The sequence below is a fragment of the Oreochromis aureus genome, linkage group 12 (genome assembly GCF_013358895.1).
Source record: "Oreochromis aureus strain Israel breed Guangdong linkage group 12, ZZ_aureus, whole genome shotgun sequence".
Taxonomy (NCBI): domain Eukaryota; kingdom Metazoa; phylum Chordata; class Actinopteri; order Cichliformes; family Cichlidae; genus Oreochromis; species Oreochromis aureus.
The window spans coordinates 9,078,056-9,094,704 of record NC_052953.1 but is presented as its reverse complement, the minus strand read 5'-3'; the positions used below and the strand labels follow the sequence as shown (position 1 = coordinate 9,094,704).

The window sequence follows — 16,649 nt, the reverse complement described above, 5'->3', positions numbered from 1 at the left end:
GGAGCATGATTCTGCTTTTTTGTTTTGAGCCGTGAAGCTGGGAGGAGGCAAAAACGAAAGAAAAAGTGAACTGAAAAGAATGCAGGCAATTTCACTCTGTAATTGTAGTCTTAAATGCAACTGAGGCGAGGTTCGTGCTCCTGCATCCTCATGCGTGTTCACATCCACATGATGGTATGATCATGACTGTGAGGTGGTGTGCATCTGAGTTATGACACACGGAAGAGGAGTTTGATGGGTGTGAAAGTGATGTGAGAAAATGAGGTTTTCTGAAGGTCAGTGACGATGCAGTGCGATGCTGATGATCTGTACTAACAAGCCTCACATTAGTATGCGTTCATGGGAAATGAGATGAGGTAAAGGAAAACAAAAATGACTGGAATACAGATCGGAGGGTTAAATAACTTTCTCAAACACAGCTGCTTGCACTGCAGAAATAATTTAACCAGCTGAGAGAAGCATCAATTAGTGAAGCAAAAGAATCACCTGAACTTATCAGACTCTAGAGTGTCCTTGCTTCTAAAGTTTAAGCTTATGAATATACTTCACCACCAGGCTCAGAAAGTACTTTTGCAGCTGATGCTACGCCCCATCGATTCAGTACGTGCAATCTTATTAAAGCTAACAGGGCCAGTTTATTATATCTCGATTTAAATTGATAACACGGTGACAATGAAATTTGTGGTGGTGCATAGATATATGACTTTGAGACTTTGAGATGGCCAATATCATTATTATTACGCATCAGAGCAAAGCCCAGTAAATCCAACAGGTGGTAACAGAGTAGGCAACTGAGGAAAGGCAACAAGTGTTCTCAAACAAATGCAGGAACTCATTCTGCAGCTGTATGTAGTGATTGTACCCATGTTTAATCAAGGAACTCATGGGACTTCCTCACATAAGGCAGCCATAACAGAGGCACTGTATGTGTAACTGCCTGTGGCATGAAATCAGTCACATGCTATTCTTGATCTGAGCAGATTACAGTGTTCAGGAACAATACAAAAATAAAATCTTTAGCCTGTCCCAGCTTCTAAAATTCTTTGTAGTATAATCTTTGGTTTCTGGATCATTAAAAAACAAGCAGCCTAAAGAGATCCATCTGGGGTGACATTTTCACCATTTTCACTACTAGAAAAAGGGTAGTAGGTAGCTCAAATAAGTAACGATATAGACCAAAAACAAACATCCATTACAGAGGACATAAACGAATAGGCTGGTTCTCTGGAGACTATAAATATTTTGAATATCTGAGCACCAGTTGCTAAGAGCACAGGCCTGGCCTGATTAGTCTCTTGTGCCAAATAGCCAGGGTGCTATTGTGGCAACATCATAAATCAGTTATCCACAGGGTTCAGGTCCCCCAGTTCTCAGCAACAAGGACTATGAGCAGCCGCTGAATGACATCAAGAACGCCTCACTAGCTAGCAGCAACCAGGAGACAAGACAGACAGGGTTAGCTGGCTAGTAGCATCCTTTCAGAATAAGATGCTTACATACCGCACCTTTCAAAGAACTCTCTCTCAGAAATTGGGCTTTCAGTTTATATGACTTTAATCAGATCATTACAACTGGATTCACACTACTATGCTGTGTGGACTTGAATGTCTGTGACTTCTGAACTAAAGGTTTCCTCCTTTGACTTTTCTTAGGCTTCACTCACTGAGATTTAACTCAACCAGTTACAGGATTTCTGCATCCAAAGCTTCTGTGATCTCAAAGTCATGTTTACAGAACTGAGACTCCAATCTGCAACAAACATTATAATTAGCATTATTATTCATTTTCTGGGACATTATGACTAATATTTACAAATTAAATACAAAGAAAAACAGTCATTAATTGAAATAACTGATAACAGCAGCTGAACTGTATCTAGTCCAATACAATAAGCTATACACTGAAATATTAAACTAAAGTCAGTAATATCTTTCAACCTAACGCTGCAACATATCCTCATATATCATAACATCAGCTGTTCCACTCACCGTATCCCACAGTGGGGAGGCCCAGGTGCTTCATGCGATTCTTGACCAGCTCGGACAGCTCCTGTCGCTCGGAGCGCCGATACAGATTCAGTCTCTGCTGCGAGATGCGCTCCGCTCTGGTCGACGGTTTGACGTTCTTCCTGCTCAGCCGCCGAGCCCACTGCATGCTCTTCTTCCTTAGCAGCGGGTGCTCTGATTGGTCACTCGTGGTGGAGTTTCTGTAGCCTGTCTTCTCCTTCCAGGACCCTCCACGATCACGGTGCTCCTCACCCTGCTCCACGTTGATGGACACCTGAGACTGGAATGGTAAGATGGAAATGTGAATGCTGGATTCTGTGAGGATAGCGTGCACTACAAGAATAAGAAGCAAACAAAATTTTGATATTAAAAAAAATACCAGTAAGGTATTTTTTTTAACTTTGCCTGCTTTAAGCAAAAAGGAGTCAGCTGACGTAACAAACAGAATCAAGCCTGTTTGGATCTTACCTGTGCATTACTGTCCCTGCACTGGAATATAAGGACAGACAGACATCCAAACAAAAAGAAATGCAATGAAAGATGAGGGCATTCAGAGTGAACAAATGTTAGACGCCTCAACATCAGCATATGGAAGCTTACATATGCTGTATTTAATATTTTATTTATTCATAACTGTATTAATAGCAGTATGTGACAGTCAGTCAAAAATATAAATCTAAATTTATTGCTTGCCATGAATTTCTGTCAGCTGGAATGTATCTGTATTAAGAAATGAATGGTAAATGTGCAGCCTCAAACAAAGGAAAGGCAATTTAGGGAATAGGAAATACAAGCTGAAGAATAAGCAAGAGTATCAAAGGAGAAGGACTCAAGCGAAAACTAAAGGAGGGAATGATTAATAGATGGTAGCTGAATTCAAACCACAGGCAAAAGCTGGCACCAAATCCAAGACCAGGACTCAGATACTGAGTATCTGATCAAAGTGAACTTGCCTCTGAGGTTGAGAACATATGCGACTCGGTCCGGTAGATCCCGATGGGAATCTCAGCGCTGGAGGAGCAAAGTTTCTGGAAGAGTCTGCCGTAGGTCCTGATCCACAGGTCCTCCTCTGTGATCTTCATCTGAAGTGAGAGACTGACGATAAAGTTGCTGCACATCACAGATGCATTTACTAAAATACACAAATCACTTGTTAAGATGCAACAGTAAATTTCCACATACAGCACATAGGTACCCAGAACCAGGCGTGGTGTCCAGACCAAGGAGAAGCCTGATGATGGCAATCATGTAGTCCTTGACAAAAGACTGTGGTTTAAAAAAAATGATGTTTAAAAGCTTTCGCAAAGACATTTTGAAATTGCTCTGAGGGGACGTTTTCTTTATAACACCTGCAATAAATTATTTTGTCCTGTGCATTATGCTCATTAATATTTAATGGCACAACTGTTCTTTTGTAGGCTATTCATTTGAGGCTTAAACACGTAAAAAAACACATTTACTTTAGACAATAAACTGCACCTTACTAGGAAACACTGATGTAACAGCCGTTACCTTTTTAGACACAACTTTCAGACAGAGGAACTAGTGCAGCACAAATTCTAAGGATGAAATCACTGACAGACAGGTCTATATTTAACTATTCCATAACGAACTAGTTCAAAGTCTGTTATCCCACCTGGTAAAGCAGTGTATCCAGCATGCTGATACTGAACACTCTGCCTGCAGCAAATGGCAGCCGGAACATGAAAGCCAGGTTGGAGCCCTTATCACGCTCTATCTGGAAGCAAAAAACAAAATACAAACAAAAAGAGGAGCAAAAAAAAAAAGGATTTAAGAAAGAATGGGGATACATACAAGCTTTATCTGTTAGTAATAATGATTTAAAAAACTGCATTAAACAAATGCATTCATTCACAAGAGGCCTGAAGTGTGACAAAAATTATTAATGGGTTTATTTGATTTTGTGGAAAGTAAGCTAACTCTTTAAATGTCATATAAACTCACCCGACCATGTTGTTAAGTACAGCTGTTTAACTAATTGCTAACACAAATCTATTCGGCCGATTGAAGCAGCAACACTCAGTGATTTTAGGCATGCAGACATGGTCAAGAGACCTGCTAAAATTCAAAGTGAGCAGCAGAATGGGGAAGAAAGGTGACTTTAAATGTGGTGTGGGTATTGCTACCAGATAGTTTGGTCTGAATATTTCAGAAACTGCTGATCTACTGGGATTTTCCTGCACAACCATCTCTAGGGTTTACACAGAATGATCTGAAAAAGAGAGAATATCCAGCGAGCTGCAATTCTCAGGGTGAAAATGGCTTGTTGATACCAGAATTCAGAGGAGGATGGCCACGCTGCTTCAGGCTGATAGGAAGGCAACATTAACTCAAATGACCAGTTGTTACAACCAAGGTATGCAGAAAAGCTTCTCTGAATGCACAACACAACAAAATGTGAAGATGATGGGCTACAGCAGCACTTTGTGCCCCTATCGACAGTTAAGGACAGATTTTTGGTGAAACTAAACCAAAAAAAAGCATATTGAAAAACACTGCCTGGTCTGATTACTCGGGTTTTCTGTTGCAATGGTGATGGTGTGCTCAGAATTTGGGTGTAAACAACATAAATGCATAGATCCATCTGCTTTGCATTAACGTATCAGACTGGTGTGGTGGTATAATGGTGTGAGGGATATTTTTTGGGACACTTTGGCAATTTATTACCAGCTGAGTATCATTTAAAAGCCATAGCCTGCTGTATCGTTACTGACCATGCCCTTCCCTTTATGACCAAAGCGTACCCATGCTCTGACGGTCGCTTCCAGCAGGATGACACACCATGTCACAAAGCTCAAATTATCTCAAACAAGGCAAAGACCTCACTGTACTCAAATGCACTTCCACAGCCACCAGATCTCAATCCAATACAGCACCTTTGGGATGTGGTAGAACAGGAAATTGTCATCATGGATGTGCAGCCAAATCTGTAGCAGCTGTGTGAATCTATGCCACGAAGAATTACAGCAGTTCTGAAAGCAAATTGGGTCCAACTTGAAACTAGCAAAGTGTACACAAAAATTGGCCAGATGAGTTTATACAGTGCAAAAAGGTAAAAAAAAAAAAAGAAGAAAAAAAAAAAAGAAGACTTCATAGGCTGCAAGTTATAATGCACAACCCAAAGTGCTTACACTTCTCTTTGGGATACTGAGATATTTTTTGATTGTCCAGAAAATAAAGCGATCTAAGTCAAAGACACTGAACACGAAACACTCACCTTCTCCAGTTTGGAGAGTGCGAGTGAGTAGCAGTCCTTGGCTCTGAACTGCATGAACCTCATGTTGGATGGATGCGTGAGCTCGGTGATGATGCTGAGACTGGGGAACAACCTGAGTGTGGAGGAAATAAAGTGAGAGGGATGTCAGTGGAAAGATAAAATGCTTTGTGTTGAGAGAGACACGGTGTGGCAGTGATAAATGCTTTTAATTTTAGTTGCTAAATAAATGAGCAGTTTCACAGCTTTGGCAGCTGTAGTTTGTCTTTGAGATGAGCTCTGCCTTTCTGTAAACCCCCCCTAAAAGCTTATATTTGCTCTTTGGCTTTGCAGTAAGAACAGACGAAGACATTAATTAAGTGAATCTGGTGCACACTTGGGCCAAAACTGGAATCTCGACTCATACATAATAAGGGTGAGCTCACACAAGGTGATCTATACCGTGGTCAAAAACATTACACTCCCCAAAATTCACTGTGTGTTAAGTGTGATTGCCGTACACTGGTTTTGTTAGACGAGGGCATGGTATGTTAACAAGAGCTAACGAGAACTCCAACACGTTCTCAACGACAGCTGTCTCTGTGAAAAATGCTTTAGTACAGTAATCAACAAACATGTGTCACCTCTTCCCCAACCGAGGCACAAAATACATAAAATCATGAACCTTTTTCTCTGCAAAGTGAGAAAGACAGAGGCCAAGTGCACAAAGAGGAGAGAAGCTGAGACGATGAGACAAACTTAATGAACTTGGGTCTGGATCAATATGATGAGTGGGGGAGTCAGAACAATTGAGACTGGTGGGAGGACACCTTTGAGTTTCTACTCAGTAAAGCACCCTCTATGTTACCTGAACATTGTCTGGACATTGACGATGGTCTTGGCATCTGCCATGTAGTCTTCCTCAGCACTCATGGTGCTCTCCTTGTCCACAACGACCAAGTTGTCAGCATAGATGATACCACACTGCAGCAGGTTGTCCAAGCTGTCCCATTCAGAAAGCAGCAGTGATTATTAGGTTATGACATGTTAGAAAATGGTAAATATAAGAATAATATAGTAAATACAACCCTAACTCCAAAAAAAGCTGGAATCATGTAAAATTTAAAAACAGAATTGAATGACTTGCAAATCTGATAAACTCACATTGTATTCACTAAAGAATATATAAAACATAAAACAAATGTGTGAACTGAGACATTTTCCTATTTCATGAAAAACATTAGTCAAGTTTGAATTTGAAGAAAGCAACATCTTTCAAAAACGTTTGGATGAGGGGAACAGCTGCAAGAACATTTTGCAACTAATTAGGTTAACTGGCAGCAGATTGGTAACATTATTTGATATATATATTTTTTAAAAAAGAGCATTGTGGTAATCCACAATGCTCTTTTTTTTCACTAATCTGCAAAAAACTGTGCTAATAAATTTAGGAAATATTTCATAATAATGTTTCTCAATATGTCCCTGTGAAGACTGTGGATCATCATCTACACTACATAATATCATCAAAAGGGCAAAAATCAATAATGGGTGTCCGTGGTCTTCGGGCCCTCAGGCGGCTGTCATGGAGATGCCTGCATGGCCTCAGGAACACTTTCAGAAATCTTTGTCTGTTAAAATAGTTCACCAGGTTAAACCTCTGTGATGCAAACATGGATGCTGCATCCTCTGAACTAAAGAGCAGAGGGACCATCCTGCTTGTTATCAGAGCTCCATTCAAAAATATGCATGTCCCTATGTAGTGTGGTGCACATTAGTGCACATGCAATTGGCAGCATTCACGTCTTTAATGCTACTATCAATGCAGAATGTTACATACAGGTTTTACAGACTACATAGAGTTGCATAGAGTTTTACAGACTGTTTTTAAAAGAAGAGGAGATGCTACACAGAGGTAAACATGGCCCTGTTCCAGCATTTTTGAGATGTGTTGCTCCTATCAAATTCAATTTGAGCTGATTTTTTTTTTTAAATGGCACATTTCTCTCATTTTAAACATTTGTTTGTTTGTTGTCTCTTTTTTATTGTGAACAAAATTTCACACAGAGTCCCAACTTTTTGTGATTTGATGTGGAACGTGAGCCAACTCATCAGTTCGGTTGAAATTGGATTTAAACTAATCCAAGTTCACCAAAATGTCCAAATCTCCATCGACCAAGGAGGTGAGGAGTTTACTAAGTGGATTTTTATTCAAGAATAAATTATAATGGGCTGGACTGCAAAAACAAGTTTTAGATAGAGGTTAGTGGTTACTATATAGTTATTTTTTGTCAGAAATGACGTGAACTACTAAGCACATTCAACATACCCAGGATATATTTCTGTTGTCTGGCTTCCCCTACATCTAACATCAAGAATTAGGCAAAGTAGTCGCATGAAAGGTTTCATCAGCTCGATAAATTAAACTGGGGTTTAACCATCTAGTTATTCGTATGTTCACATGAGACGACTGACACTGGCAGAATCTGACAGGCCTGACCATCTGATGGATGAGTCTACAAAGGAAAATAAAACTATAATTTTGGAGGTTAAACACACAATGCTGGCTGAAAGAACACAGCTGCAGCAGACAAATTAGTGGTGTGAGCATCTAACGGGAAAAACACTATAGAGTAGTTTAGTAAGAAAAGTGCTTCTATGAATATTCTGTGCTTTTAGTGATGTAAGTAAGAGTCTAAAAGACCTACTATATTAATAAAGTCTAGCCATAAACCCAGAAAGCAAAGCCAACAGAAATGCTGACTGTAAGCAGCATTACATAGTCAGCACTTTAGGACATTAAGGAAGCTGAGATTCTTACTGTTATTTTATTAAATAATATGTAGATGTGCATAGTACAGTTTGAGTTTTTATTCTTTCAGCTGCAGCCCCATGGTTATTAATGGTCTGAAAAAAAAAAGTCTAAAAACAGAATTTGAATGTGGGCTTAAAACTATTTGATACAAGTTCAAGAAACAGGACTCCTGTTTTAAGATCATAAATTCATGTTTTTAGAATAATTATTGTAAAACTGTTTGCAGTCAACTTTTAAAAACTTAAGGATTAAAGTTGCTTCTAAGAATCTAGATTTGTTACTAAACCTAATCACGGAAAAGACCCTCTTGAAAAACTTTAGACTATCCTACCATCCCTGCACAGACGTCTGAGGAATCTTCGTAGAGTAGCGACACTATTTTCCAGAGAGCTGATTGGTCAGTTGGCGGGACTTTCATGCCTGTTGCTCTCTTGTCTTGAGTACAACCTGCCCTGAAGCAGGTTAGATCTTCAGTATAAGTTACCATGGTGATGCACACCAGTAAGAGGTGAACTACCTTCATGAAACTGAAAACCAGGTTTACAAATCCAGCTTCATAGTACAGGCCTTTGGTTTACGGGACTGAATAAATGCAGCACATCTTCAGCTGCATGTTTTCCACTTGTTTTTTTTCCATGATTCAACTAAAATAATCATATTTGCAGAACTAAAAGTTAGGTTTCAATGTACAGTTGTCTCCATAAAGCTATTATTTTTGTTAATGTTTAGACTATAATGCTATGGTGACTCCCTCTTTACATTGTTCATTCATTTTTGTTTGCAAAGCAGCCATTTTTTCTTGACAGCTTAATTACACATTAGTGAAGTTTTTAAATCACTAGGTTCAAACTAACTACCACTTGCTTTCCCTGCTTCAATCAAACACTGAGTTCTTGCTTTTTTCCAGCTCAAAAATCTGCAAGTAACAGCTGCAAGATGCACATTTGAACGTCACTGACAAGCATCTTTGTCTACTTCCTCAGGTAGCACAAAAAAAGATTAAAAGGATTAGAAAATGAATTATATAGTTTGTAATCAAACTGCTACATTTGAAGAAACTTTTCAAATGTGTCTATAAAACACAAAATCACATCAGCAAGAGTTGTTTTTATCATCCCAATGATCTTTCAGTGGAGCAAATGTGTTCAAGAGCCATTAAAGATTACAGTGCATTTAAGTTGTTGTGTAACTGTGATGTCCAAGATGTCCTGGAGCTGTAATTCTGCTGGCTGGATGAAAAATTATTTCATACATTAAGCTAGGTAATTAACCGAGTGTGTTTTCTTTTATAATATAAACACTTACTTATCAATTGTGCCGGCCATGAAGTAAACCATTGGAAAGCAGCAAATGGCCTCTAAGAAATGGTTATCTGGCCTGCGGGAAACAGGAAACATGAATTGAGCATCCCACACTAATTATCTTTGTAAACCCCAGTGACAGATTACAACACTGTACAAGTAATTTCCTGAAATTTGCCTGTTGATGAGAGCAGGAAAGATTTGTTTGAATTCATTATGGATTAGGAGAGAAATAAATTGTTCAATGCATTTGGAGGATTTATAAAAAACTGCCTGACATTTAAATTCCTGAGGGGGCCACTTAGTTTTCCTGGCCCTGTGTTTTTGTAGTTCATCTGTTTCAGCAAACTGCAGAAATGAGGTCAAAGTTAATGAAGCCCGCAGTGGGTTAGAGCAGAAAAAATGGACCACTGCAACATGCATGCACGAAAATATATATGCCCTAACATACAGACGTCTATGAATAATGCAAAAAAAGAAAAGAAAAAAGAAACATAAATAAAAAATATAATTTCATCTTTTGTCATCCACTGATTGACTGAATTTCTTAAATTGCAAACATAATCTTTTTGTAAATCTTGAAATTCACTCCAGTTTTCTGTTTGGTGAGCCTAATCATTTAAAGTACACAGCTTTTTCTCCATGTTGGGGCTAGGTTAACAAGTATATCCTTCCAGGTATAATAAACAAGCCCTTATAGAGATATTATATTACTGTCATCTTCATGCCTGCACCATAATCTGCTGCCTGTAACATCTGAAAGTGCTAAAATAATGATCCTATAGAAAAGTCCATGCATCGCAATAATGATAAACCAGTTTCATCAACACTGTGCAGTAACACTGACATCCATGTAACAAAGAGAGGGCCTCCTTCATTGGTTATATTATCATCAACATTATTCTTAAAAAGCACACAAAAAACTAGTTTTATAAGACTCTCAAATTCTTGTGATAATGAAAAGCTTTAGACTTTCGCATCACTGTCAGGAAATCTAATAAACGCTGGTCTGGATGTGTTGGATGCTAGACTGAACAGTCTTACGGGTAGTCCAGTAGCAGCACTATGGGGTTGAGTTCTTTTCTGGGCCGATAATAAGCCCGCAGAGGGACGATGAAGTTGTACAGACCATTTCCGGCCGTCTCTGCAGACACTATAATCAGCTTATTCTTGAAGCCGTATGCCTTGGCATCCTCGAAGCTGTTATGTGTGCAGCCCTGGATGGCACAGACAATTCAACAGAAATTTAGTCAAGGTCTAGTATTCCTGTACGCTTAGGAAACAAACCACAGAGCAGTTACTAACCACGAGGATAAAACAGATGTTTAAAAAAGCGTAGATTTTGTACTGCGAGTTTTCATTGAGTCTCACCTTGTCGAGGCGAAGGCAGCAGAACGGAGCTTTCTGTGGTAGGAGGTGGCACAAGGTTGGAGAGCTGCCGATGTAGGGCGAGTTGGGGGGATAGCCCTTCACAAAACTTGTGGAAAAGAGACAGAAAAAATATCAGTGGTGACATATTTTAGGATATTATGCGATTGTTAATTTTTAACTTTATTTAAGGCGATTCTGAAGAGGCTTCTACTGTTACAAAATTTCTGTAAGCATCATCGACTCCCTCTTCCTTCTTTCATCACTACTTTATAATATAAACTAAGTGAATTATCACCAGTTTAATGTTTCTTCTTTTCAGTTTATTATTAGATTCTGCAGATGCTTTACTATAATTACAGATGTTTGTAAGCCTGAAGGACTAATTCCATTACAAAGTTTATTTATTTTTAATCAAGTCTTGATTGTGTGTCCGTTTGGTTCTGTGCTGCTTGATTTGTAATGTGTCAGCTGCAATTACCCTAATGAGTTTCACTATGCCCTCCAGTTTGCCAATAAAAGAAATTCCAGCTGATCATAGATGTAAACCTATTGATCACCACACGATGGCACTGTGGGACCTTGAATTTTCGTCTCTGCGGCACTGACAACTCTTAAAAAAGAAAAACTACTGAAGCGTCAACGGGTGCAGTAATAGAGGCTCAGGGGTCAGAAGGACCATGTTAGGTCCACCTTTATGAAACTCACCATTGTCTGGGTCTAACAGCTGTTGGTTTTCATGGGCTGAGGGATCAGTACCTAATCTATCCTGAACTTATCTCACTTTTAAGAAACCGCATAGACGGAGAAAATAAAAGACTTGGGCCTTGGCCTACATCAGGGACACCATACATGAGCCTCACTTGAGAAAAAGTGCTATCCCCACTGACATGATGTAGACATTCATCACTAGTACTTCACATCTAATAGCATCATGACACACTGATAACATGCCTATTTCAAACTCATCCATCTTTGATCCTACAACAGCTGAGAGACAAAGAAGAGAAGGGGAGGTAAGATCAATCAAGCACAGAGCAAAGGACACCATGTGCACATTTCAGTTTAAAAAAAAAAAAAAAAAACTTACTCTGAACCTACAGAGCCTTCCTCATCTGATTGGTTGGTCTCATCCTCTGACTGGTCACTGAGGAGGTCGCAGGGCAGGATGGAAGAGGAGTCGGCGATTTCCAGAACGGGGGCGATGCTCGGTCGGCGGCTTCCAGCGCCGTTCTCTGTTGGGAGGGCAAGTTTGCCGGTTTCCTCAGGAGGATCGGGATGCTGCAGGTCAATGGCTACGGTGCCTGGAAATCACGTTGGATTATATTATCACAACTGTAAAGCTATATAGAAATAGCTTTATGTATATATTGAGACTTTTCATTATCTTGGCCTGTAATATTCCTACTATTCTCTTGAGTCTCAGCAGTTTGACCTTGAGGAGAAAATGTATTGCTTTCTGAAGCACAAAGCTACCATCTACCATGAAAAGCATGCAAATAGTAATGACTTAGCATTTTTGTCAGTAAATATATCCCTATGATGTATGATATACATCATATCATAAATATGAACAATGGATAGATCCATTATATAAAGCACAATCGTTTCCAACTAGTTAGGATGCTGTGGAGAAAAAAGGTGATTAAAACAGAATGCAAATATTGGCATTAGCGTTATTCAAAGCTTGTATTTATTAAAAAATGTACAAAGAGAACAAATTGATCAATTAAAAAAGGCTAATATTTGCAGACTGTTTTTACTTAAAGCACCCTAACTTATTTGGATACAGAGTTGTGCAAGATATGTGCCAAAGATATATGCACAATATCAGATTTGATATATGAACTATACATATATCATTCTGCTGAAACATTTTTAGGCTAAGTGTGAGGTGTTATTGTGCAAATGATTCCAAATGAAATGTGTGAATAATAGAAAATTGATGCCTCATGCACAAACTTACCAAATGAAGTGGCCTGATCAACTTTCACAGGTAAAAAAAAAAAAGCACAACACAATGTCAGCCAACAAAGTAAAAAAAAAAAAAACATGTAGAAAAATATCATGCTTAACAGTCAGTGAAAGCATAAAGCATCAGCAAGGCAGCCACCACTAAGCATTCAGAAAGGCCCAGTGAGAGTGCAATTTAGAGTAAACCACCAACAAAGCATCCATTTTCTCTTCTTCCATGGAAACCCTTTCAGCCATCAGATAGTGAGCCTAGTACGCACACAAACAGAACCCTCCCATCTTCCTATTTTCTCTGCTTCCTTTATCAGCTGCTCATTTTGTAAACATCATTTATTCCTGCCTGTGGCTTTCAGTCTTACCCATGCTGGCGATGATGCTGTGCACGGGTAGCCTTGAGGGGGCGTCATAGAGCCCGGAGACAGGCAGGCCCTTGTGCTTCTCCTCTTGCTTGAAGATGAAAGCAGAGTTCTCTTCCTTGGTGATGTTGATGTAGTAGCAGGTGTCAGTGGCAGCCATGATGTGGCGAGGTCCGGGGTTCAGGAGGATGCTTTTGTTGTCCTCTCTTTTAACTCCAATCAAACAGACGCCATACCTGACGATTGAAGTCAAAATGACACAAACATGGTTTTTGCTCTCAGAGATGTTTAAGGTCACTCTAATGTGAAAGGATCTTAGTCTACTGAGCTAGAAGAAAATGTACTGACTTCTTGTGGGCGTGGAAGGAAGCATAGGTGAAACTCTTTCCGTCGTACTCCCCAAAAAACTTGCTGTCACACAAGCGGATGTGGTAGACCTCGTTTCCCGAGCAGCGTCCATATGTCCTCTGCCACTGCTCCGGTGATAACTGCCCCTCCCTGAATTTGTATTAACAGAACAATTCATTCTGATGTTTCCTGTCCCATAGTCCTTTTGCTAGTTTTAAAATACATGCTACATCCTTACTGTATTTTAGACTGTGATCTTAAACTCTGGCGCAGAACCAATTTGAATGTCAGCGAAAGAAGATCAAATTACACTTTATTTGTCTCTCGGTACTGATAAATCAAACCTTTCATGACCTTTTCTGACCCTGTATTCCCCAGCCTCCTCAACTCTAGTCACAAACAATATCAGGACACAACAGGCTTTAAGGTCATTGACGTAAGACAGATTGTGTGCATCATAATTATATTTGAAACTTGGCACAAATTAAGTCTTCTGTCGTCTTGTCAAAGCCACAAACTGGGACCAGTTTCCATAATGGAAATGAAAATGGATGTGTGTCTCCTGCGGATTGAACAGAATGTGAAAAAAAACAGCCAGATTTATGGCCTGACAAGAAAAAAGTGTAATGTTCACTGACTCGACAGTGACAAGTCGGGGCAGTGGTGACAGTAGAGTAGTGAGATTGTACCGAGTGCAGTCTGTGTAAGTGTAAAGACTGCGTGCAGAACACACAGTCATCCTCCTCTCAAATTAATCCCAAAGAGAGATTTAATCTCTCCACAAATATTCAACTCTTTAGTCAAAGCGAAGATTAGAAATTTTACTGAATAGAAACATTTCAGAGAAGCTGAGTTGCTATGAAGGCAGAAACAAAGACATTTGTTGAGTAAATTCTTAAGGAGTAAAAATATGGTTTTTATAGGTCTTATTAGCTTGAAATCCAAAAATAATGTCCACAGCCAAACTATGTCTTCTAGAGCAATTACAGAACTCAGATGACACTTAAAAAAAACTACACAGGGCTTCCTTTACTTGTTTCCTTAAGTATAATACTACCCAAACATGCAGATTTAATTTAACTGCCAAATAATTGTTACTTTATCTGGGTAATTTGTCTTACAGTAACACACACTTACTAAAAAAATATCAGATATGGTTGGTTTAGTGTAGGAAAATGAAAAGAAGCAGGTGTCGAAATTAGACTTTATCCAAAGGAACCAAACACCCTCCTGTTAGCAGGACTGGAAAATCTAGTCTATTTCCACTTTTAATGCCAGGCTAAGCTAAACTTTGATTTATGCTTAATGGATAGTATGAGAGAAATATTGCTTTTTTTCTCCAAATAATCAGTCAGCAGTGCCAACCACTGCATCATCGTGCTGCACTAATAAGTCAATTAAATTTATTTTTTAAAAATTGTACAAAAGTGGAAAGAATAATAAGTGCAAATAAATGTTGGTGGATACTCACTGTCCTCTGGAGGTGTGAACCAACAGAGTAATTAAAGTGGACGTGGCTGGACACACACAGTTGAGTGCCAACATAGCGTACTTGAACTCCTCTTCACATACTACATGATCTGATTGAAAAGGAATAATTGCAGAAACCTTTTATATTAAGAAAAAGTCGGGCCTGTGTTTCAACAACATGCAAAATTATTGTTTTTCAGAAGCTATGAAGTCTTTGCACACTCACCAGCAAACTTAACATGAAATTTATTTTCTGGTTTGAGAATCTGTACGTAGAGAGGGCAGTTTGGAGCAAAGTCTTTTGCAGCCCATGCCCTCAAAATAGTCTGGTGATCCTGTAAGGGAACAAAATTGTGTTATTTCACTTGTCCAGTGGCTCATTTTCAAATGCACTTTTTTTCATTTACAACTTCCCTGGCAAATATCAAAGGGAAGTAGGGTGTGAAGGGAAACTGCTCATTTGAAATAATAATTATGACACAGTTTAGGATGAGACTCACAGCTGCAGTTCGGTCGACTTCGTTCCTGCTGCTCAGGATGAAGCAGGCCTCAGCATCGTCCATCCTGACAGATTGAAAGAGACACACAAAAGAGAGATAGAAAGGCAGGAAAGAGGTCATTCAACCAGGTGTGAAACACCTCATTTTAACAGATCAGTGCATTAAATTAAAGCCAGGCATGGATGAGCGTTAATATGCCATTACAAAGGCTCAAAAGGTTAAAAGCCCAATTCATCTCTGAAAACACTACCGTATCAGAATGCAGTGCTTGCAGCACAGGAGCTGCTGCTTCTTTTTTTTATCTGCCTCCACCTCACCCTTCCTAGCATCCTCTTCTGTCACACCAACTCTCTGCATGTTCTCGACAGAGATTAGTCATTTGAAGGTAACCCGGCTGTGTGGTCGCATATCGGTGCATACGAAATGACACAGCACCTGAACAGCTGCATATTTAATGGGGCCTCTTGGAAAAGAGGAGTGAACTTCTGGACAAACTTAAGACTTTTCAAAGAAAAGGATATAAGGCTGTAAATCAACATCTGCACCCGAGCTACGAGATATGAATGCCACGGTTGTGCAGTAATGGATTTGATTGACGCAAACAAAACTGACAGGTCACAATTTCTCTTGCTGCTTCTGTGCAGAGTTTGCTGTTTGAAGTGAGGAGATGATCGATGTGGAGTGAAATTGCATTACACTGATGTGGAAGCAGAGGCCAGCCAAGCTGATTTGTAAGTATCTCACCCTCTAACTGCACTTCAGTGGCTTTGCATTGCCAGTTGAGAAGCAACACTTTAAATTACATTCCAAGTCGTATCCAGAAAATAAAATGAATAAAACAAATCAGATTCAGCTCTACTGAAATCTGAACCTTTCAGGAAGATAACGCGCAAAACCTTTGTTTTTAGGTGTTGCTCTTAATATGTGCATGTTATGCGTTTACTCACTTGGCCCTCATCAGGTCCTGGTCTTTGAGAGCAGATCCTTGCAAGTAGATAACCCTCTGCGACCACAGGGGGATCTGGAGAATTCGACGAACTTGAATGTCTATCTCTGTTGGGCACAAAATCACCACATAATAGTCCTAGAGAGAGAGAGAAAAAATCAAAAACTTGTTTCCACATCTTATTGTTTGTGAACATTAAATATTTATGACAGGACACGCAACACTCAAATGACATTGTAGCTGAGTCTTGCCCACTTCAATAAGAGCACAGATAAAATTTTCTCACAGGAAACCAAAACTGCTAAATATACATGTTCTGTTTTCATGTGTACAGTTAGTCTGAAATGTTAC

General features: G+C 39.3%; 1 protein-coding gene across 10 annotated transcripts in view; it reads right to left on the bottom strand.

Annotated features, from left to right (window-relative positions):
• The window catches only part of kcnt1b (potassium sodium-activated channel subfamily T member 1b), a 73,741-nt gene that overhangs the window by 11,840 nt on the left and 45,252 nt on the right, over positions 1 to 16,649 (bottom strand). For 5 of the 10 annotated variants that reach the window (XM_039620779.1, XM_039620777.1, XM_039620780.1 and 2 more), the window contains 18 exons: positions 16,300 to 16,436; positions 15,353 to 15,416; positions 15,079 to 15,187; positions 14,854 to 14,962; positions 13,383 to 13,532; positions 13,038 to 13,270; positions 12,671 to 12,691; positions 11,795 to 12,008; positions 10,708 to 10,813; positions 10,381 to 10,553; positions 9,341 to 9,412; positions 6,089 to 6,223; positions 5,245 to 5,356; positions 4,904 to 4,999; positions 3,643 to 3,744; positions 3,189 to 3,272; positions 2,960 to 3,088; positions 1,989 to 2,286 (listed from right to left, as the gene is read on the bottom strand). In XM_039620779.1, the coding sequence (XP_039476713.1) occupies positions 1,989 to 2,286; positions 2,960 to 3,088; positions 3,189 to 3,272; positions 3,643 to 3,744; positions 4,904 to 4,999; positions 5,245 to 5,356; positions 6,089 to 6,223; positions 9,341 to 9,412; positions 10,381 to 10,553; positions 10,708 to 10,813; positions 11,795 to 12,008; positions 12,671 to 12,691; positions 13,038 to 13,270; positions 13,383 to 13,532; positions 14,854 to 14,962; positions 15,079 to 15,187; positions 15,353 to 15,416; positions 16,300 to 16,436 (2,344 nt within the window). The remainder of the gene's footprint in view (positions 1 to 1,988; positions 2,287 to 2,959; positions 3,089 to 3,188; positions 3,273 to 3,642; positions 3,745 to 4,903; positions 5,000 to 5,244; positions 5,357 to 6,088; positions 6,224 to 9,340; positions 9,413 to 10,380; positions 10,554 to 10,707; positions 10,814 to 11,794; positions 12,009 to 12,670; positions 12,692 to 13,037; positions 13,271 to 13,382; positions 13,533 to 14,853; positions 14,963 to 15,078; positions 15,188 to 15,352; positions 15,417 to 16,299; positions 16,437 to 16,649) is intronic. The other 5 variants (XM_039620778.1, XM_039620783.1, XM_039620785.1 and 2 more) reach the window with 2 other exon arrangements.